Genomic DNA, 22,930 nt, shown 5'->3' with positions numbered 1-22,930 from the left:
AATTTTTTTTTTTTTGGTTGAAGCTCTCTATTCTCTTCGCGGGGATTTAGGGTGTCCAAAACGTAGTAATTTCTAGCTATAACCTCTTATATGACAATAGTTGGGCACTTTTTGTCGTGAGACTTTCCTTTGTGATTTGTATAGTAAATCAGTAATATCAAGATGACTGAGGCTAAGACCTAGCTAGGAATATCAAGATTGAAAATTGTGTATTTCCTTAATAATGCCACAAAACAAGGCGTGACATTGTTATTTATTTGATGATAACGTGCAGATTCCTTTTTGTGGAAAACATATCGGAGAACTGAGAAGTGAGACACGTAAATATATAAAGAACAGATGGCAATATCAATAACAAGAGCAAAAGCAAAAGAAAGCAGCGGAATTGAGAAGGCGAAGAAGGGCCCAATCCCGATGTCCAACTCTGAAACTACACCTAGGAGCATCAAAGAGAGCACAAAACCATCCCACAGAAGCACCTCAAATGATCACAAGGACAAGACATGGGAGAGACGAATGCCAAGTTATGTGAAGCCTAAAACAAGCTTGCGTTCTGAGTCTCAATCCCCGTCATTGAAGCAATTTAAGAGTGATGTTGCTACTCAGAAGCCTAGTGTAAACAGAAAGCCAGTATCAGATTCCATTTCATACAAACCTAAGGCCAAGGAGGTCTCCTCTTTAAGGTCTCAGAGCCATAAAGCACTTGTCTCTCTTGGCCCTCCTCACAAAACACCATCACCTCTCCAGACCTCATCTACTTCAACTCCTTCCCTACCTAAAACCATTTTCTCTTCCAAACCCATTTCTAAGACAACCTTAAAGACACCCAAGGTTGCAAATCCCAAACCAGCATTGTTGAAAACGGGCACGACTCCCAAGAAGGCTGCTCCTGCCACCAGGAAGAAGGTAGTTTATGCTCCAGTCAACTCAACAAATATTCCAGAGAGCTCTAATGTGACTGCAAAAACCTCTAGACTTGAAACTGTGCCCCCAGCAACAAAACAAGAGCAGGGAGCATTAAAGGTTGAAGATGCCGGACACCAAGACGTTGTAGAAGCATTCCAGCTTCCACCACATGTTGATAATACTGAACAACACGAATGCGAACATGAGCAGCAACACAAGGTTGAGCCTGATCAACCTCATATTCAAGCTAATGACGAGGGGGCAGTTCCAAGTGTGCCAGAGGGTGAGCCAGTTTCTGTTACTGACGTAGAGGAAGCGAAAGGGAAGCCAAAAGGAGAGAAAACAAAGGATGAGCATGGAGATGAAGAGACTACAAGTCAAGGGGAAAGTAAAAATTGGAGACACCCACAAGAGCAGCTTGCAGGTGATGGAGATGTTGAGGTCACAGAAAAGGAAAAAGAAGAAGGTGGAGTTATAGAAGCTAGAGAGAGTGAGAACAACAATGAGGGAAAGACATTGAAAGAGAAGAAAGGGGAGGAAACAGGAATAAGTGAAGGTAAGACTCACGGTGATGAACTTGCACCCAAGAGTGAAGTTGCAGAGGTCAAGACAGAGTCCAAACCACCAAAAGAAGAAGCAAACGTTATCGAAGAGACAGCAAACAAATTGATGGAGATGAGGAAGAATAAGGTGAAAGCACTGGCTGGGGCGTTTCAGAGTGTCATTGACCATCAAACCTCATCCAAATGAAGCAAGCCTCGTATTTGACGAGGGTGCCTCATTGGTACAGATTATCCATACAACCTGAGTGCAGAAAAATTAATACAAAAGATGGCATACGTGGACAATATTTTTAGACGATAAGCAACTTGCTCATAAAAACTTGGAAGGACCTCACAATCAAACTTTGTTAAATATTCTAGGGTAGTTGATTTCATCGTTGATTCAACGAATAAGAAAATGTTGTAACATTATCTTTCTCTTATATATGTACATACATATTATTGTACAGATTCTTTTGTCAAATTAATGCATATAGTAGGATACCATAGAAATTTCGATCACGAAATCTACCGCCTCAAACCACCGAACAATTGCCTCATTGGAACACGATCTCTTTCATTGAGTAAATAAAAGGATTTGAAAGTTTACAACCATGAAGGCCAGCATTTAAGCTAGATGTAAAAAAAAATTATCACGGATGCATTGTTAATGGACTTACTAATCAGCCGCTCCATTTGAAATCTGTTTAACAGTGTAAGAGAATATGCCAGAAAAAACAAGCACTTTGCATCGCATTTCAGTGCATTTCCTCCCAGGTAGCAGGAAAAAAAAGGGATGATATCAAACATGGGATCACTTGCAGAGTTTCAACTTCTTAAAATACGAAGATACCATTGATTTTGGATAAGGTTTTGTTGCAAGGCATGTTGGTATGTTTTCAGGTTGTTCAATCCACAATTTGTGAACAATGCCACCAGATGTGAGCTTCTCAGACAAGTTTATAATCTGAGGTTCTCCTTTCACTTCAAGTGTGACCTACATTTAAAGAGTAAGAAGAAATTTAATGAGTAAACTCAGTGACGTAAAATTTTAAAGCAATGACGTGTAAGCCAAAACATCAGCTTCTACACTTTAGCTCTGTTGGCGCGATAAAATTACAGAGTAAGGCCTTAGAAGCCAAAAGATCTAATTTTCTTTCATAGCTATCAGCTTTTACACTTTAGCTTTGTTAACTTCATGTTGGACTTTTATCTTCCATATACATCAATCAATTAGTATTTAATCTCTTAGTTCCAAGTTTAATGAGCAGAAGTTAGAGTGTATAAACATCAAAATATAATAAAACCAGTACCACTACACGCTTTCGCAATTCATGAAAAGTGTAGCACATTATGCAGATTCCATATGATGCATCGCAGTGAAAAGGAAAAAAGTAATATACAATATTTTCCTTCTCTTAAAAAAGCCTGATTTTGCACAACTCATATTATCATCTCAACATTCCTCTTCTAAATAAAGGAGAAGAATGGCAGAGAACAAATGAAAAATGTAACGCAGCATATCTGCTGAGTTAAATTATCAATCGAATAAGAAACTTAAGATTTGATACCAAATATATAACAATCCAGAAAATTCGTGCCAGGCCAAAAGACCAACTTTGACAGAAACTTAAAGACCACCAAATGCAAAATGATCATTCTTCAACGGATTGAGACCTGCCTCCCGAATTCTGAATTCATCGTATCCATTATCTTAAGTTCAAGAAACATTTATATCCCTAGCCGCCTATTTCTAAGATATGTCTGAACTGGATCCAAGTTAACATAAACAAAACTGAAGTTACTCATAATTACTAAAATTCCAATGTCATCGAGATAATGCTAATGCCCCAATGAACTTCCAGCTCCGTCGATCGCCACTACAAAAGAAAAAATTCCACATTCTTTCTTTCTCTACGATTAGATTAAGGAATAAGAAGATATCCTAATTTTACACAGAATTGCAACTCATTGCCCAAAAGACAGAGATGACGATTTGGGAATTAAAAAAATATAATTTCTATTAGCGTAATACCGAATGTCGCTTGTAAGAGGGAACAAGAAACCTTACCTTGTGCATAGAATCTATTTTCTCCGGGCTGCAGTAATCGACGGTGTGAGGATCATCTTTATTGGACCAGATGGCTGACACAGAAGCATGGCAACCTTGTGTAACCACGCTTCCAAGGGGCCAAGTGTCAATCAGGTCTCGCCGGAGCACCACGTATTGCACGATAACGTCGGCGATTTCGGCCTGCGACTCGTCATTTTGAGAGGAAGTACTAACGGGAACGGTGGAGGACGCAGAACCGGGTTGACTCATCGAGCGAGCGCTGAGTCTACTCACTCGCTTCCAAAGAAATGTCTGTGTGGCCCTAACTCTCGCGCTTGAGAAAACGAGGCTAAGACCAGAAGAGGGACAAAGGAAGAAACGACCCGATGAGACGGCCCACGCCATGAAAGTCCGCCGTGAGGGGTGACGAAATACCTTTCTTTTTTTTTTCCCCCCTGAATTACTGGCAGTTATTTTTCGGCGCCCTTTTTAGTTTTTTTCCTACGTTTTCTTGGGTTACCATGAAAAGTGACTCTCTCGTTGACCTTGAAACAGTGGAACGAACTTCTGAATCCCAAAGTCAAATGATGTACTCGGATTTCAGTAATAAGAACGCCAATGGAAATTGACCCCCAGGTAACTTTAGTTGAAATTATAACAGTTCAGTTAGCTCGGTATTGACTATTGAGCATCCAGCTAGTCTCCTGGTCTTTAATATAGGACCCAATTATTAATTAGTTTTGATCCTAAATATAAGATCCATTTCTCGTATTTATCAATTTTCTTTAAATTACTCATATAGATTCTCTCTCAACTATGATCAAGTAGAAGAGGGAAAGGGGTATTAAGAAAGATGATTATGGTGTTTTAGAAAAAAAGTGTCACATTTCTTATTATTAACTAACTTACTTAACTTTCTTAATCTAATCAAATTAGTTAAATGGGTCTTATATTAAAGATCGGAAAAATACATGATTAGGTGGGAAGTTTCAATATTCTAAAATCAATTAAGACAATAATAGCCCCAAAAAAAACAATTAAAAATGCTTCCATAGAAAAAAAATATTTTTATATCTATCTTGTATGTGGTAAAATTATTTTTAAAAAGTTAATTCAAATTTTATGTTGGAAGAAAACATTATTTTTTTCACCCTAGCTCATTTGTTAAAAAAAAGGGGGGTCATATGGGCCAAGAACCTTGATTGTTTTTTACCCCTAGGGTCTGTTTGGTTTGAGGGGAGGGGAGGGGTAGGGAAGGGGAGGGGAGGTTTTATCCTCACCTTGTTTGGTTTGATTAAAAAGGAGGGGAGGAGAGGGTATTTAATGATCCCTTGTTTAGTTCAAGGAGGGGAGGGGAGGGGAGGGATAGTAATAATCAATTTACCATTTTACCCTTACATATTAGTTTATATTTTTTATTGATATATTATATAAATTAATTTACATCTTAATTTAAATTATATAATTTAATAAAAATTCAGTCTTATCATGTTAATATGTGTATTAAAAAATTGGTATAGTAATTTTTTATTCTAATTAATATAATAATATATTTAAAATAATCAAATTAACAAATTTTATATGCTCTAAGAAAAATAAAATTTTATTTTCTTTAGGCTATCTTTTTTCCAACTTTAAAATATATTTAATAAATAATATATTTATAAAAAACAATTAATTTTATATATTATAATTTTTTATTTAAATAAATTTTTATTTTTAAATAATTTTTATAATATATTTTTAATTATAATAATGTATATATTTTTTATTCTTTTACTTAGGATAATATATTTTTTATTTGAAATAAATATTATAATAATATATTTTATGGATAGAAGTGGAATATTAAAAAAACCATAAGGGCATAATAGTCCAAAATTTTGGCTCCCCTCCAAAAACCCTCAATTTGAAGGGGAGCCAAAATGGGGGAGGGGAGGGGACATTTTAGCTCCCCTCCCCTCCAAAATTTTTAACCAAATGAGGGGAGGGGCTCATTTTCCCTCCCCTCCCCTCCCCTCCAACCAAACACACCCCTAGGGATAAAGTTTGTGTTTATCGAGCGATATGGCGTTGCCACGTATATATGATGAATAACTTTCCGGACCAGCACCCAGCAAACCTTGAATTGAGAGTGAAGTTCATTTCGTGGAAACAGCCCAAGAAATGGGGGCGTGAAAATGAAAGTTAGCCCAATATATTCACCTAGCTAGTGATGACCCAAAAAACGGGAGGTCACCAATTCCGGATCCAGATCTTCTCAATGTCCTAAAATCCTGTTCGTCCACATGATCCAAGAGCGTACAATGTACCACGTCATCAAGACGCTTAAAGATGAATCCTCATCGGCGCTGTGCTGCTTCCTGTTCCGAAATCGGATTTCACGCTTTGATTTGATTTTAAATCTTTAACGCTGTCTCCATGCTAATTTTACATTTAATTTGATCATAAATACTAATATTATCTTTGATCATAATTATATGATCCTATTTGTAAACAGGGCATAAGGTAGTCTAAGATTTCAATATATTTTATTACTTATATTTATTTTTTTTTTTAAAAATAGTCATTGTAACAAATTTGCATGTTAAATGTTCTTTTAAATAATAGTTATAATTAATACATATGATTAAGAAGAGTATTATAAGAAAGATAACATCTATTTATTACAAATAAATTATTTATAAATTTTTTTAATCTATCTAAATTAATTAACTAATTTTTATATTAAAGAGTACCACGCCTAGCTCAATTTTTCCTCGTGATATCCGTACTTTGTGGTGTTTGGGCCTCAGTCCATAACAGGTCAGCAAGGGACATTAACCTTTGGATCTGCTTTGGATGTTCTGAAAGCGCGGTATTACTGTATTAATTAATCATATTTTTCTGTATATTTATACTAAACATGAACAATATTAAATGATACGCGATGACATCCTCGAATCCTTCGGGGTCGCCGATGATGTTGAGCAAGAGCCAAGAATGTGCTTGAGATGAGAGCTGCTTCTAATTAAACATGAGTAATCCATATCAACCCTGTCGGTTCCCTTTTTTTTTATCGGACCTGACGCGCGCGCATATACATTTGATGAATAAGTACCTTTATTTTTATTTTTGTTCTAAATATAAAATTTTAATTTTTTTTATTTTTATTTTTGTTCTGAATATAAAATTTTAATTTATTTTATTTTTTATATTTTTTTAAAAATAAATATTATAATAATAGTAATTATTAATATAAGGATAGTTTAGAAAAATAATAATACTTATTTATTATAAATATTAACTAAATTTATTTTTTTAATATAATTAAATTATTTAACTAGTTTTTATGTTAAACATATTTCAAAGCGTAAAGAAAATTAAGCAGGAAGCAATCTGGTTAAGTAGAAAGCAATCCAGCATTAAACTATATGTGATAGGTTAATATTATGTCACATCAAGATGTAGGGCGATCTTGAAGCCAATCCCCTGTTCTTCGCTGCTTGTCCTGTGACTTTACTTTAGAGTTGTACTTGCATATCTTATTATGTACCATAAAATGTTCAGTATGTACCGACTACCGACCCTGCTCCTGACCTCTCTGCCTCCCTTCTCCTCTTCTTCTAAATTGGCAATTAAAAAAAAAAAGATTATTAAACAAGTTGCAATAACATTTTAAAAAAATTACAAATAAAGACTTCCTAGTAAAATTATCTCAAATTTAGAAAATAACAAATAAAGACTCAGTTTTACTTTTGCAAATATGAAATTGTAGTGAAATGTCTAAAATATCTTTCAGCCAAATGACAAGTTCACTTTAGCGAATGACAACTTTAGTAGACCAAATCATAACTTGGCTGAGGATATGCCAAATAACGAGTTGACTATTAGAAATAACAAGTTCACTTTAATGAAAGAAAACTTCAATAGACGATGGGACATTTTAGATATTTCACCCACATTTCATATTTGCAAAAGTAGAACTCGATCCTTATTTGTTATTTTTTAAAGTCAGGGTCTTAAATCACAATTTTACATATTGAGGGGTCTTCATTTATAATTTTTCCTAACATTTTTTTTTTGGCCAATTTTCCTAACATTTTTAGGAGACTTGACTGAAATACACAATTAAAACTAATATTAATTATGAAATAAAATAAGCAGCACGAATAAGTATATTTTTCATAAACAATAAACATTGATATTCATATACTAACTCCAGTCTTAATCATAAAATCTTATTTATAGTCTACAAATAATATTTTATAATTAAAACTTGGAGTAGTATTTAAATCGTACATAATGCATTAAGCCGCGATAGAAGACTATATGCACGCGAAGAGGGTAGGTGTATATTACTCACAAACAGAAAATATTAAGTTAAAGTTTACCTGGTCCAAAAGTTTAGCCTAATTTGATTCCAGATTCCTTGTTTTTGTTCAACACGTTGACAGAAGGAACGGACCCAAGTTGCTTTCGTAACTCACGAACGCATTATTAAACAGAAGTCCCAGATAAAGTCATTCTTCACGCCTTATACCCAAAAATAAAAAATTCAGAAAAAGAAGTCATTCTTCATGCGGGTTTCAATAATTAATAATTAACAAGACAGGATAAGATTTGTCCGAGATACTTTCAGTGAAATGGAATACTCAAATCCGCAGGCTTTTTCAATCCGTAATGCTTCTGACTCTTAGTATAAAAATTAATGAATTAATTTGATAAAATTAAAAAATTTATTAAGTTCTTTATTTATAATAAATATAAATCAAATTTTTTAAAAAATATACCTACGAATTATATACATTAACTAAAACTATTAATTAATTAAACATTTAACATATATAATTACTAAAAAATTATTTTTTAAAAAATAAATAAATATAAAAAATAAAATTAATTGGAGTCTATATTCAAAATCATATTAAAAATTAAACTAATTTTAATATCAAAAAACATATTAATCAAAGTCCATCAACTTGTGTTTCTTCTCTTCTCTCTCTTTTGAACACTAATGCCAATACGCAACTCAGGAATCAAGATCAAGAAATACGCATCATACTACTCGTGTCATTACATGAAGCTTCATTTTTTGGATCCAACTCTAAAACCAAAACACTGAAAAGTGCCCGCTTGCTGCTAAGAACAAAATACGTCACATGTTAAGCATCTTCTTCTTCTTCTTCGTCGTCATGTTCTTTAAGATCTGCAAGTGAAAAGCTCCTTAGCCTGAAGCTCCCAGCTGGTCGAAGCCTCGTCAATTCTGGTGGTGCCGTCTTCTGTCGCCGTCGCAGCGGTATTTGATCTTCTTGTTTCTTTTCCTCTGTTAACGAGGAGGAGGAAGAGGAGGATAGCGACGACGGTGACGCGGCTAGCTTTCTACATTTTTCTTCTTCTTCTTCTTCTTCATGGAGGGGTAAAAGAGGCATGGATTTGGGGTTAGACCAGCTGTAGAAAGCGGATCTTCTAGACAACCTTGACGCCATGAGAAGTCTTCTTCTCTTGTTGAATGGGTTCTCTTGTTTCTGCAACTCCTTCACCGACCTCACTTGGCTCAAATCTGTGAAAGACCTTGATTTTCCATCGAAGTGACCCGACAATCCCTTCCTGCATGCATCGCTCCCGTTAATTCCTATACTCATTAATCCAAATAAGATTTCGGATTTTGGTCAGATTTAACATAAGCAGGAAAAATAAAACGAAAATGAAGGAACTAACTTGGTGGGAAGCGACTCCTCTAAAGAATCCCAAGAATCTAATCCTATTCCTCGATTCAACTTGCTCTGCGTCTCCTCACTGCCTTCTTCATCATCTTCTCCACTTTCATCTGGAGTTCCGATGGAGGACGAACTCCCGGATGAACCATCGGCCGCAAAAAACTGGGGCGGCTCCATAACCCGGAGAACCGACCCGTCCGTTTGGTTTTCACAGACGAACGGCGGCGGGGAATCATCGTCGATGGTCAAAGTGGGGCCCGGTAAAACGTCCATTTGAATTTGCTTTATCCTGGGAGGGGGGAGAGCATAAGGATGGTAATTAAGCGAGCGAATAGGGGAGTATGGGAGTTTTGCGTGGAAGGAAAGGGGTTTTGAGAACAGAGGTGGATTGTTTTAGCAGATAAGGATAAAGGCGCAGGTGAAGGCTCTGGGTTGAAGAAGGATTGATTTTTGAGGAGAGAGGATATGAACTATACAGCAAAATGGGTGTCACAGAGAGAGAGAGAGAGAGAGAGAGAGAGTAACGTCGCCGGCGGAGGAAAAGGAGGGGACGGACGCAGAGGAGAGACGCCAGAGAAACTGAGATTGTGATCACAATTCCTTACTTTCTGACTAACCCAACCTGATAGGGTGAACAGTAAACGAAACAGCACGCACTTTGCACGCTGCCTGAATTATAGAGAGGATCCGCTTTTCGGCTCTCCAAGTTTTTAGTCTGTTTACCTCTCTCATGATGATGATAAATAATCCATTTAGCTATTTTTTATTTTTTAAATATTATATTTAAGATCAAAACTAGTATTATATGAGTAAAGAAGAATGTTTGTGTTCATATATATATGTACACATGTATAATATTAAGTTACATCATTTATGTGTTTATAAATTACAAATATCTATGATTGAAGGAGATTGCGGGTGAAGAATATGGTCTATGAGGATTGCGATACATCGTTGGCAAAAAGATTGAAGACTGTGAAATATAAATTTATACTATCTCCGGTTCTTAATATAGGATCTTATTTGATTTTTATTTTGGTCTTAAATGTAAAACCCTAATCCATTTTGTTTCTCATATTTAAATATTTTTTTCAATATAATCCTTTTAACAATAGTAGTTATAGCCAATACACTTGATTAACAATAGTATTTAAGGAAAGACAACACATATTTATTACAAATAAATAACTTGACTTATTTTTTTAGTCTCCTCAAACTAGTCAACTAGCTCTTATAATTAAGACCAGAGGTAGTATGTATTTGTTTTAATTTCATGCTATGCAAAATAAAATGTACTCAGTGTAGACTAAAAGCGTGCATAACATCTGTTCTTTAAAACATTTAATATTTAATTTTTATGGTATTGTATACATCAATAATCTATTCCCAGAATTACAAAATACAAATTTTGATAGATGAGATTTATTTACACAGGGCTTATTTAAATCTTTTAATTGAAAAGGCAGACAAAAATATTATCATATGTATTTTAAATTTGTTTTATGTTTTCAGCTTCTTTTTTACCTAATATTTTTCCTTTTTTTCTTTCCCGATATAAAATGACTTACGCATTCAAACGGCTATGCGTTATCCAGGTCCGCTTTTTCAAATGAAATGAGCTGATAACGCTGGAGAAGAAGACAATATCCAGACGCCACAACCTCTCGTGATTTTATCCTCTTCTTGTTTTTCTGTAAATAGATCCAAACAAAACCGCATTATTGCCAGCTTGATTCATCATTATTGACTAATGTCTCCGACTCCATATTTAGTTTTGTTAATAAATACACAGTGGGCTTCTATGATTCCACTAAACAGGGTCCAATTTAATTTGGGGTCCAGAATTTTTATCATTCCATCAAATACTCCTCCGATCCTTAATATAGGACTCAATTATTGAGTTAGTTTTGATCATAAATATAAAACTCATTTCTCATATTTATTAATTTTTTCTAAATTACCCTTATGGATACTCCCTCAACCATAATCAAGTAGAAGAGGGAGAAAGGTATTAAGAAAGATGATTATGGTGTTTTAAAAAAACGTGTTACATTTCTTATAATTAACTAACTTACCTAACTTCATTAATATAATCAAATTAGTTAAATAAATATTATATTAATGACCCGATGCGTATAATATAAGCTCGAAACATTCTCATGACCTCAGAGACTTTTGAATCTAGAATAATAAGTCTGTTTTTTTCCACGAAGGAGGTCATAAGTTTGTGTGGGTATGTTTGTGTTAGAATAGGTTTAGCTTCCTAACAGATTTAGGTGTAGCAGAAAGAACTAAAAAGTCTGAATACCTGTTAAAAAAAAAAAAAAGCTCATATTTAATACTCCTCCACTCCTTAATATAAGACCCAACTTTTAAATTAGTTTTGGTCCTAAATATAAGACTCATTTCTCATATTTATCAATTTTCTCTAAATTACCCTTATAGACACTCCCTCAACCATAATCAAGTAAAAGAGGGAGAGGAGGCATTAAAAAAGATTATTATAGTGTTTTAGGAAAAATGTGTCACTTTTCTTATAATTAACTAACTTACCTAACTTCCTTAATCTAATCAAATTAGTTAAATAGGTCTTATATGAAGGACCAGAAGAGTATTTAATTATAAAGTGATATATGCATGGTGTTATTTATTAAAGAGATGGGAAATAGATGTTAGCAGCACGCGCTGGGGAAGCACGTGGACGCGCGCATACGCAAGAAACCGGGCGTCGCACGCAAGGGGTGGAGATTTATGAAAATGATAGTTTGTTGGTGGTATTATTTATGATAAGCTTTAAGTAGCCAATTCATAAATAACAAATAATTAAGTAAAATTAGTTAAAAATAAAAAAATAAAAAAATATTTTATTTTATTTTCAGATATAGAAAAAAGATGAAAGAGAATATATAAAAAATGTGACAAATGGTAAAACAAACCTAAATTAAAATTTATAAAACGAATTATATCTCTCTTTAAATTTGAAGTTTATATATTATCTCTGGTTTTTAATATAAAAACTAGTTAACTAATTTAAGTAGATTAAAGAAATTATTTAAGTTAATTATTTATAATAAACAAATATTATCTTTCTTAAAATGTTCTCACTAATCAAGTGTATTGATTAGAATTACTATTATTATAATAACTATTTAAAAAAGACAAATAAATACAACAGATAAAATAAATTAAAATTTAAAATTTAAAATAAAAATAAAAATTAAATAAACTCTTATATTAAAAAGAGTGGCGGTACACAGGAGAAGAGATTAATTGGGGGCCAGTTTGATTCTAGGACGCGTCTCCCGCACGACCTTTTACCCTGTTCATAGTCGCATATACCACTGCATTTCATTTGTTTAATATGTTTTTTTCTAAAATAGAGAAAAAAGAGGTGATCATTTTATGATACATAAAATGAAAGGAGGGCGTGTGGCTGGAAAAGCAAGGAAAGTGAATGGCGGATGAGGATGCCTAACTTGGTTGACCCTACGACCCAACAGGCCATCCATTGGGCCGTTCCACTTCACTTGCATCATTATGTTTATGAGTTACGATACTGGGAAAGCATAATTTCAAAAACTACAATAATAATTAAAAAGGGTTATAATAAGGGGAAATTGTAAATAAAGACCCCCCAATATATAAAATGGCAATCAGGGACCCCCAATTTGAGAAATTGCTGCAGAGGACCCGGTCCCAATTTGCAATTATGAAATGTAAGGAAAATGGCTGAAATGCCCCTCACTCATCATGACTGTTAATGAAGGCAGAGACCAGGATTTTAATGGGTGGCGGGAGAGCTGGCGGAGTAGGATGAGCCGAACGAATATGTGCGATATTGGGATCTTCGAACATTGGCAATAATGCGACTAACTTACTGAGTAAACCATTCTTGTATTGTTCCCTGTAAGAGTTACACATCGTCACATTCTCCATCTTCATCTCTGCTGTGTGGGTGAGTAGGCTGGAGGAAGGGAGGGAATGGGAGGTGTAGTTGAAGATGAAAGATATGACAATGTAGGAGGTTGTGGTTAGTTGGAGGTGGGATATTTTTGTTTTCGTAGTCTGAACGGTCATCTGTCATTTGTAGTGCACGGTGCTGGTTGCGATGGGGAAGGGGTCAGAGTGTAGTGGTTTGGCAGAGTGTAGGTTGGATAATGGCCGTTAGTTTGACCGTGAACGTTGAGGTGTTGCCGCGGAATGAGGGAATGACGATACCATGATTTTCGGTGTTGAAGTCGTCAAGCCCTAAAGTGAAGTTGTGAAGCCCTAAAGTGAAGTTGTGAAGGCCTAAAGTGATGTTGGGAAGACAGGAGGTCACGGGTTTTTAATTTGGTATGTAAATGGTTGAGTCGATGGAATAAATGAGTAAATATTTATTAGTGAAGCTAACGTACTGACTAAACGTAAATTTTTGCTGCAGATTAGTATGAAAAATGGATTTCAATAACCGAAGAAGCTGTGGGAAGGAGTTGTTCTGTTACGTGCACATTGGTGGACATTTTGAAGCAAATGGTGAAGGGATAGTTAAATATATTGGAGGGAGTGTAAGGGTAACCAGTATAAAAGAATGGATAACAGTAGACGAGTTGTGTGGAATAATTTCACAGTGGATAGGCAATGATGGTGGTGGATATGAGATTAAGTATAAAGTTAAATTTGATGAGAGTACATTGATTGATCTTTGTGATGATGGTGATATCAGCAACTTGTTTAGATATAATGACAGCAGTGGTCATGTGTATGTAGGAGGGAAAGGGAATGATAGGGAACGTAGAGCAAGGAATGATCCAGACGTGTAAGTGGTTATGTTTTCCAATTGAATCTTGTTATTTACTAATATATTGTTGGTAATTCGTATAGAAATATTGTAATGAAGCTAATGGTGCTGCAGTCCTAAATTGTAATTAGTAAATGCAAGCATGTTATTGAACATAGTGGACATGTCATTTCCATTTGTAAACTTGTGTTTTAGAAATGCAGACTTGTTATTAGACATAAGCAGAGATTTCCATATGTAGACTTGTAATTCAACGTATTGAAGTTATAATTATCATATACGGACTTGTTATTTAGATCTGTAGATGTTATTTTACTAACCAGTAGTTTCTATATGGAAACTTGTTATATGAGTAACTCAAGTTGTAATTACCTCTTACGGACTTGTTAATTGAGCAAGGAATTGTTTGTAGATGTAGACTTGTTATTTTAGTTAGTAAAGTTGTAATAACCATATGCGGACTTGTTATTTAGATATGTAGACATGTTATTTTATTCAAACCTGTCGTTTGAATATAGCTGTCCTAACTTGGTATTATGGTGGCAGGAGTGAGAATTTATTTGGACTTTCACAATATATGAATACATTTGAAACGACCATTGGTGATGAACATGAGCCAGTGAATGTTGAGAATGGAGTTGAATGCCTAACTTTTGAAGGAGGCGGATCAAGTCAGAGAAGCAAGTGTAGTGGTTCAGAGAGTCAGGGAAGACTGACGGGCGAGATGAATTGTACGAAATGGGCAGGAGTGTTTGTAGGAGTGGGCCAATATGTTCCACATGCTGTTGCTTTTAGGGAAGCTGTGTACAGGTTCAGTATTGCAGAGAAGTTTGCAGCAAGATATATCAGGAATAGTAAGGAGAAGATGAATGTGAGGTGTAAAGTAGAAGGGTGTCCTTGGAAGATATGTGCAAATGCTGTTGGAAAGAACAGTCATCTATTACGTGTGACTACATTTTGCAATAAGCACATTCATTCAGCCCAAGACAATTTGATTGTGACTTATGGTGGGAGTGCTGCGTTGACATCATCAGTAATAGTTGAAGAGATAAGGGACCATGCTGAAAAACGGCCCACTGAGATAAGGAAGATGTTGGAGAGGGAGTATGGTGTGAGGCTTACATATTGTCAGGCATATAGAGCAAAGGAAAAGGCAATGGAAGAAATACATGGGAAACCGGAACAGTCCTATATGTTAATACCATGGTTATGTGAAAGGTTGAAGGAAACTGATGACAAAACGGTTGCTGAATGGGCCTCCATTGGTAATAGATTTGAGCGTGTGTTCATTGCATACGGTGCATGTGTTGAGGGTTTTTTGAACGGTGCAAGGCCTATATTATATGTTGATGGTACTCATTTAAGTGGTCCATATAAGGGGACATTACTGTCAGCTTCGGCATATGATGCGGATAATGAGATGTTGCCGTTTGCAATAGCAGTGGTGAAGGGAGAGAATCTTGATGACTGGACGTGGTTTTTTCACAAGATTAAACAAATTGTTGGTTCAATGCAACTGACTATTGTGTCAGATAGACATAATTCTATAATTGGTGCTGTGCAAGCAATATTTGGGGGTGAAAGGCATGCATACTGTTATAGGCATGTGAAGGAGAACTTTAGCTCTGAATATATGAAATTAAACAGAGGTCGGAGAAGGACAAGTGAAAATTCAAAGGAAGATGCATTAAAGGTACTGGATAAAGTGGCTTATGCAAGACTTGCGGATGAGTTTGATCATGCGCTGGATGATCTCAGAACCATGTCTCATGAGTTATATGAGTGGGTTATCAATCAAGGTGATGTGGATAGGTGGGCATTGAGCAAGTTCCCATATAGAAGGTGGGACAACATAACAACTAATTTAGCTGAATCTTTTAATGCTTGGATGGTAAGGGAGAGGAAGCATAACGTGGCCCAAATGATCCATGAGCACCGGGAGAAAGTAGCAAGAAAGATGCATGCATCATATGCAGCAATGACTAAGTGGAGTAATTGCGTTGGGCCAAAAATAGAGGCAAAAGTATTGGAGCATGTGTATTTCGGTAGGTACATGCACTGTGAGAATTATGGAGGGGGAAGAATATGCGTGCACACATCACGTGGAGACCAAAGAGTGGACCTTGGCCTACACAAATGTAGCTGTGGAACTTGGCAAATGTTAGGGATTCCATGCTCACATGCTTGTGCAGCCATTAAGACCATAGGGGGAAACGTTTATGATTATGTTGAAGAGTGTTACAAACGTTCATCCCAAGAAAAAATCTATGCCCGGAGCATGGTTCCAGTGGTGACAATTGATATGCCTCACCTGAATGACTATACGTTTGAGAATCTTACTGCTCAACCCTTGCTTTTACCCCCAGTCACTGCTAGGCCTTCTGGAAGACCAAGAAGAAATAGAAAGGAATCACAATTCCACAACAAAAAAATATATCATTGCACTAGATGTCTTCATCCTGGACATACAAAGAGGACATGCAAAAATCCTAACCCAAGTTGACTTCCACTTACAAATGGGACAACTAATTTTTTTGGCACATATAGGGTTCATCCTTCTTAATTTTTTTGGGAGCAGGATGTTAGTAGATGTGCACATATATTTTTTGTTACTTCTATGTTTGGGACAAAGGGACATTAAGTGGAAGATGTAAGTTAATGTGCACTTGTCATTGAATGTTGTAAAGAACTTGTTGTGTCAAAGAAATCAGAACTTGTCACTTCTTGTTATTTTGCATAGTTAAGTTGTCATTTGCTTTTGTGCACTTGTAATTTCATGTTCATCAGAAGTGGTTGCTGTCAGAAATGTGCAAAGTGTAATTCCGTGTTTATCAGAAGTGGTTGCTGTCAGAAAACGAAATGTGTCAAAACCTTATAGGAACTTGTCATTTGGCATAGTAAAGTTGTCATTTGGCAATATGAAGTTGTCATTCCGTGTTTATCAGAAGTGGTTGCTGTCAGAAAACGAAATGTGTCAAAACCATATAGGAACTTGTCATGTGCCATAGTAAAGTTGTCATTTGGCAATATGAAGTTGTCATTCCGTGTTTATCAGAAGTGGTTGCTGTCAGAAAACGAAATGTGTCAAAACCATATAGGAACTTGTCATGTGCCATAGTAAAGTTGTCATTTGGCAATATGAAGTTGTCATTCCGTGTTTATCAGAAGTGGTTGCTGTCAGAAAACGAAATGTGTCAAAACCTTATAGGAACTTGTCATGTGCCATAGTAAAGTTGTCATTTGGCAATATGAAGTTGTCATTCCGTGTTTATCAGAAGTGGTTGCTGTCAGAAAACGAAATGTGTCAAAACCTTATAGGAACTTGTCATGTGCCATAGTAAAGTTGTCATTTGGCAATATGAAGTTGTCATTCCGTGTTTATCAGAAGTGGTTGCTGTCAGAAAACGAAATGTGTCAAAACTTATAGGAACTTGTCATTTGGCATAGTAAAGTTGTCATTTGGCAATATGAAGTTGTCATTCCGTGTTTATCAGAAGTGGTTGCTGTCAGAAATGTGCAATGTAATCACTGTCTTCAAAAGTATGAAAATGTATTAAAACCTTCTGGGAAATTGTCATTTTCCATAATAAACTTGTCATTTCCCTTTCTGAAGTTGTAACCTTGTGTTTACCAGTAGTGAAAATCCAGTCGTTTCATGAAAACATTATTCGAACTTGTAACTTTCGCTAGTGAACTTGTCACTTTCGTTTGTGAACTTGTCATTCTATGATTATCGTAAGTGGGAATCCACTAGTTTCAACAGAGAATCTCGGTTTCATGAAAACTTTATCGGAACTTGTAAATTGCCCAAGTCAACTTGTCAATTTCCTTAGTGAACTTGTCATTCCGTGATTATCATAAGTGGGAATCCACTCATCTCAACGGAAAATCTCGGTTTCACGAAAACCTTATGGGAACTTGTAAGTTTCACTAGTCAACTTGTCAATTTCGTTAGTGAACCTGTCATTCTGTGATTGTCATAAGTGGAATTCCACTAATTGGAATAGAAATTTTCCCTTGCATGAAAACATCTTGGGAACCAGTGATTTGGCATTGTCAACTTGTCATTTTCCTTTGTCAACCTCTCATTCCGTGAATCAATGTGCAAATTTAGCCACCTTTAATACAGAATCACAAATTTGTATGAAAACCTTTTCACAAGTTGTCATTGGCCATAATGAACTTGTCGTTACCTGTACTAAACTTGTCATTGGCCATTTGGCCTGACTAAAGGGAAATTTGTCATTCCAAATATAAGTGCTGTTATACCATCAATCCAAGCATATCATAACCATTACAATAATTGGCATACAATTTCAACAAATGAATCAATTGACAAAGTTAGTAAAAGTCACAGCCTAATTTAAATGCTCTCTATAAAGACGTTCTCCTCTTCTTGGTCATTCGGCCCTTCTCTGGTTGTGAGATAAGATCATACACATTGTGACGGCATTCATTGTCATCATGGTTCACCAGCCACCACATCAGCTCGCGCCGAAAAGAGGACACATCAGCCTGCACAGCAAGTTTACCACCAAACAAGTCACACGTGGTCACTCTTGATTGCACAATAAATAAGGTAATGTCAATACCTCGGTATATTCAAGGGAAACATCAGGCTCCCATTTCTTGAGCCATATGAGCACATGCACACCACAGTCCCTCCTGCCCACAACACCACCCTAACAGTTTCAGCTCCTCAAACCAACACAGCCAAATAACATATCACATGAGTAGGGTGTATACACTCACAAATTTTTCTGCTGTGGTACATCAGGCCAGACAATTTCCAAGTTATCACTAAAATCTGGTCTGACCATGTGAAGTATGTCTTCAAACCGATCCCTCTGCACATATGCCATATTCATCAAAAGGATAACAATATAAAACTGTCATTTCCCTATCTAACATGCACAGGTCAGTAACATCTTACATATCCGGTGATGGCCATTTCTTGGGGGTCATATGTGGCTGCCTTCTGCTTGGAGGTGGTCTTCTTACGCTGTAAACTTGCTCGCATGGAATCAAGGACATTAAACTTCTGGGTCTTTGGTTCGAATGCAAAACAGAACCAATGCTCCCCAACTAGAGCAGGACCCAGAATCAAGTCACAGTCACCTATGTTGTAGCCAACATAATGCGGAAGTATTTGTCGTGCATGCTGGTTAGGATCCCAACGAGCTGGATCACGGGTCATTATGGCCTGTGAAATGCAGAAAACCAAGTTCTTATTCACTGTAACACACTTTATTCTGTCATTTTCATTTCCAATCTTGTAAATCAACAAAGCCTATTAGTAATACAGAAACCTCACCATGAAGTCTGCATCAAATATATGCCTCTTAACTCGGCCTTCAACTGCCTGCTGCTCTTGCACCAAAGCCTTACAGACCAACGACATCACTCGGTTACTCACCCTGTTATTTCCACCAAGCGAATGCAGCAATCGTCGGGGGATGTCTTCATCAAACATTCTGATCAAAGGACTGAAACATATTCAAGTGAGTTACTAGATGTGTTATGTTAACATGTAGTCAACAAATAAGATCACATAAGCAAAGATTTTCACTTACATCTCACCCTCATCACCTTTGACAGCTCGGCTGACTAAGTTGAACAAAATATCCTTGGGCTCCATAGGCCTCTTCACTCTTGATTGTGCCTTCAACTCCAACCAAGGAGACTTGATCTTGCTGAACCGAACCCTAGTAGATCTCCTTAGTTGTTGTGCCTCCACAGATACAGGTTCTGGATCAGGCCCAACATATTCAACAATGGCCAGGGGGGATACCTCCATCGGTGAGTGACCTTCTGCCTCATCACCTTCAATGGTGGGTGACACTTCCCTAGGGGGACTGGCTGCAGGTATGTCACCCTCATCACCTTCAATGGTGGGTGACACTTCCCTAGGGGGACTGGCTGCAGGTATGTCACCCTCTGCATCACCCTTGTATTCCCTCTCCCCTTCGCTCCTGTCATCACCATCCCCTTGACCCTCTTCCTCCATCTCTTCATTGTCGCTGTCATTCTCTGTGTCGCCCTTCCCATGACTGTCTCCATCTTCACTGCTTACTTCATCCTTCTCCTTTTCCTCAGTTGTGTCATCATTGTTGCGCCTCTCCTCCTCATCATCTTCAGAGTCACTTCTATTTGTAGGCACTGTCTCAACCCGAGCCTTTCCTCTTGATTTACCCTTCCCACCATCTCCCTGTCTTGGGATTTGCACCTTCACCAACTCCTCATCCACCATTTTCATTAGCATCTTTTGCCCTTCCTCTATCCTCTTCATTAGGCGCTCACGTAACTTCTTCAGCTCCTGCATGTAAAAGACATTAATCAAGTAAGTATATACAACAACAAGTTCACTATGGAAAATGACACCTTCACTATGACATATTGACAAGTTCAGTAAACCAGATTACAATTCAGGTATGGCAGATCACAAGTTCATTATACAGAATTACAAGTTTAGTAAACAAAATCACAACTTAGGTATGGCAGATCACAAGTTTATTGTACCGAATGACAACCTCAGTAAACCAGATTACAATTCAGGTATGGCAGATCACAAGTTCATTATACAGAATTACAAGTTCAATAAACAAAATAACAACTTAGGTATGGCAGATCACAAGTTTATTATACGAATGACAACCTCAGTAAACCAGATTACAATTCAGGTATGGCAGATCACAAGTTCATTATACAGAATTACAAGTTCAATAAACAAATAACAACTTAGGTATGGCAGATCACAAGTTTATTATACCGAATGACAACCTCAGTAAACCAGATTACAATTCAGTATGGCAGATCACAAGTTCATTATACAGAATTACAAGTTCAGTAAACAAAATCAGAACTTAGGTATGACAGATGACAAGTTCATTATACCGAATGACAAGTTAAGTAAACAAAATCACAACTCACGTATGGCAGATGACAAGTTCATTATACCAAATGACAAGTTCAGTAAACCATATCACAACTCGTGTATGGCAGATGACAAGTTGATCATACCGAATGACAACATCAGTAAACCAAATTACAATTAAGGTATGGTAGATCACAAGTTCATTATACAGAATTACAAGTTCAGTAAATCATATCACAACTCACGTATGGCAATGACAAGTTCATTATACCGAATGACAAGTTAAGTAAACAAAATCACAACTCACGTATGGCAGATGACAAGTTCATTATACCCAATGACAAGTTCAGTAACCATATCACAACTCGTGTATGGCAGATGACAAGTTGATCATACCGAATGACATCAGTAAACCAAATTACAATTAGGTATGGTAGATCACAAGTTATTCATATACAGAATTACAAGTTCAGTAAATCATATCACAACTCACGTATGGCAATGACAAGTTCATTATACCGAATGACAGTTCAGTAAACCATATCACAACTCACGTATCGCAGATGACAAGTTCATTATACCGAATGACAAGTTCAATATACAAAATCACAAGTCAGTCTACCTATTGATAAGTTCAATATGGCCAATCACACATAATAAGTATTGCGCAAATAACAACTAAGTTTGCCAAATTACAACTTAACAATGACAAAGCTCTATGTCACTATAGCAAATCAGAACTTCAGTATAGGAAATGACAACAATACTATGGCAGATAACAAGTTCAGGTTACGAAATAAAAACTTTAGTTTACCAATTATACCACATACCGGGTCCAAAAACTCTACAATTATCCTCTCTTCTTTCCCTGTCACAGCTTCACTGCCTTTTCCTCCATACATAATTCCCCTAACACTCTTCCTCTCCTTGCTGGCCAATTCTTTTATCTTCTCATCAGTCCAGTATTCAATTGCAGTAGTGGACTCTCGGCCAACAGGCGTGTTTAGGTTAAAATTCTCACCAAAAAAAAGCTGCAAGCCAGCCACATATATACAACATTAACGTTATGCACATCGGTAATCAAATGCAAACACAATGACAAATAAAATAGTCATACCAGAAGTAAGTATATGCAGCCACCAACAGTGCTACTCCCCTGCCCTATTGCCCCGCCTGTACCCTTTGACATAGTCTCCCCATTTCTTTCCAGAGGTCCTTTATAATATAGGTAGCCCAATCATACTTTCCAAAGTCATCCATTGTGCAGCGCATGACTCTAACCAACTTCTCACTCACTTCTGAGCTTGAATTCGGACATAGAAAAGTACCCAGGTGTATAGCACAAATAAAAACTCGAATCTGTGATCCTCCTCCCCTGAAACAATGTCGTTTAGTATTTTGCTGAATGACACTTTTCGATATTCATTTCTCAACTCCTGATACGTAGCATCACTCTCATCAACTTTAGTTTTCACCTCCTCCCCACCGTGACGGATTCCTAGCAGTTGCTCAACATCTTCTGCTCCTATTTCCTCTGATTTGCCCCTGATTGTAAATTGATGCGTTGGCGGGTCATATGATCTCAGCATGGTCACAATGAGATCACGGGGTAGTCTCTTTAATCCAACCTTCAACAGCCTCCCGAAGCCCATCCTCTCAACCCTCTCCCTTAAGTCTTCATTATTGTTCACAAAGTGCAGTAATTTTCTTAATCCCTTCAGGGACACCCGGGTTAGAAATGATGGGACATGTTTCTTTTTCTCCTCTTCTCCCTTTTGTGCCCTTCTTTTCTTCACCTCCTCGGTGTACCTCATCTTCTCTTCAGCCAGGCCCAGAGCTTTCCATGCATTTGACGCAGCATCTCTTTTTTGTTTGGCTGTCATGTCAGGGTCAGCTATTGTGGCCATAAACTCACTTCTGAATAACACCCAACCGTTGTGTGCCTTTTTTGATCCAGAGGCTCCTTCTGATGCCATCTTCCTCTTCCTGCAAAATATTCAACATACAATCCTTCACAACCACATTTACTAACTAACTATCACCTCTGTTTAACACCTATTCTGTAACCAACAGCCT

At 36.7% G+C, this 22,930-nt stretch overlaps 4 protein-coding genes across 4 annotated transcripts; 2 read left to right on the top strand and 2 right to left on the bottom strand.

The window, feature by feature from the left end:
* The first annotated feature begins 339 nt into the window (after positions 1-339).
* On the top strand, positions 340-1,687 carry LOC114757456 (nucleoporin NUP159-like). The gene has a single exon (XM_028946516.1). The coding sequence runs from the start codon at positions 340-342 to the stop codon at positions 1,654-1,656; it is 1,317 nt and encodes a 438-aa protein (XP_028802349.1). The 3' UTR covers positions 1,657-1,687.
* A 313-nt stretch (positions 1,688-2,000) lies between these two features.
* On the bottom strand, positions 2,001-3,906 carry LOC114757455 (putative peptidyl-tRNA hydrolase PTRHD1). Its single transcript, XM_028946514.1, has 2 exons — positions 3,520-3,906; positions 2,001-2,445 (listed from the first exon to the last, which is right to left on the bottom strand). The coding sequence occupies exons 1-2, from the start codon at positions 3,904-3,906 to the stop codon at positions 2,263-2,265; spliced, it is 570 nt and encodes a 189-aa protein (XP_028802347.1). The 3' UTR covers positions 2,001-2,262.
* Positions 3,907-8,453: 4,547 nt separating this feature from the next.
* LOC114757486 (uncharacterized) lies at positions 8,454-9,899 on the bottom strand. The gene is made up of 2 exons (XM_028946555.1): positions 9,202-9,899; positions 8,454-9,090 (listed from the first exon to the last, which is right to left on the bottom strand). The coding sequence occupies exons 1-2, from the start codon at positions 9,471-9,473 to the stop codon at positions 8,646-8,648; spliced, it is 717 nt and encodes a 238-aa protein (XP_028802388.1). The 5' UTR covers positions 9,474-9,899; the 3' UTR covers positions 8,454-8,645.
* Positions 9,900-13,636: 3,737 nt separating this feature from the next.
* LOC114757454 (uncharacterized) lies at positions 13,637-16,621 on the top strand. The gene is made up of 4 exons (XM_028946513.1): positions 13,637-13,868; positions 13,950-13,998; positions 14,527-16,345; positions 16,559-16,621. The coding sequence occupies exons 1-4, from the start codon at positions 13,637-13,639 to the stop codon at positions 16,619-16,621; spliced, it is 2,163 nt and encodes a 720-aa protein (XP_028802346.1).
* Positions 16,622-22,930: the final 6,309 nt, after the last annotated feature.

The sequence above is a fragment of the Neltuma alba genome, unplaced genomic scaffold (assembly GCF_004799145.2).
Source record: "Neltuma alba isolate B1F8T4 unplaced genomic scaffold, ASM479914v2 tig00010596_pilon, whole genome shotgun sequence".
Lineage (NCBI taxonomy): Eukaryota > Viridiplantae > Streptophyta > Magnoliopsida > Fabales > Fabaceae > Neltuma > Neltuma alba.
The sequence above is the reverse complement of the archived record's forward strand: the minus strand, read 5'-3'. Positions and strand labels throughout refer to the sequence as shown.

Excerpts from the sequence above, each read along its gene's own strand:
- LOC114757456 (XM_028946516.1), top strand. The coding sequence starts at position 340 with ATGGCAATATCAATAACAAGAGCAAAAGCAAAAGAAAGCAGCGGAATT.
- LOC114757455 (XM_028946514.1), bottom strand. The coding sequence starts at position 3,906 with ATGGCGTGGGCCGTCTCATCGGGTCGTTTCTTCCTTTGTCCCTCTTCT. Across the intron at positions 2,446-3,519 it reads AAATAGATTCTATGCACAAG|GTCACACTTGAAGTGAAAGG; the intron begins GTAAGGTTTCTT and ends CTTTAAATGTAG.
- LOC114757486 (XM_028946555.1), bottom strand. The coding sequence starts at position 9,473 with ATGGACGTTTTACCGGGCCCCACTTTGACCATCGACGATGATTCCCCG. Across the intron at positions 9,091-9,201 it reads GAGGAGTCGCTTCCCACCAA|GAAGGGATTGTCGGGTCACT; the intron begins GTTAGTTCCTTC and ends CGATGCATGCAG.
- LOC114757454 (XM_028946513.1), top strand. The coding sequence starts at position 13,637 with ATGGATTTCAATAACCGAAGAAGCTGTGGGAAGGAGTTGTTCTGTTAC. Across the intron at positions 13,869-13,949 it reads TAAAGTTAAATTTGATGAGA|GAGGGAAAGGGAATGATAGG; the intron begins GTACATTGATTG and ends ATGTGTATGTAG. Across the intron at positions 16,346-16,558 it reads AACCCTTGCTTTTACCCCCA|GATGTTAGTAGATGTGCACA; the intron begins GTCACTGCTAGG and ends TTTTGGGAGCAG.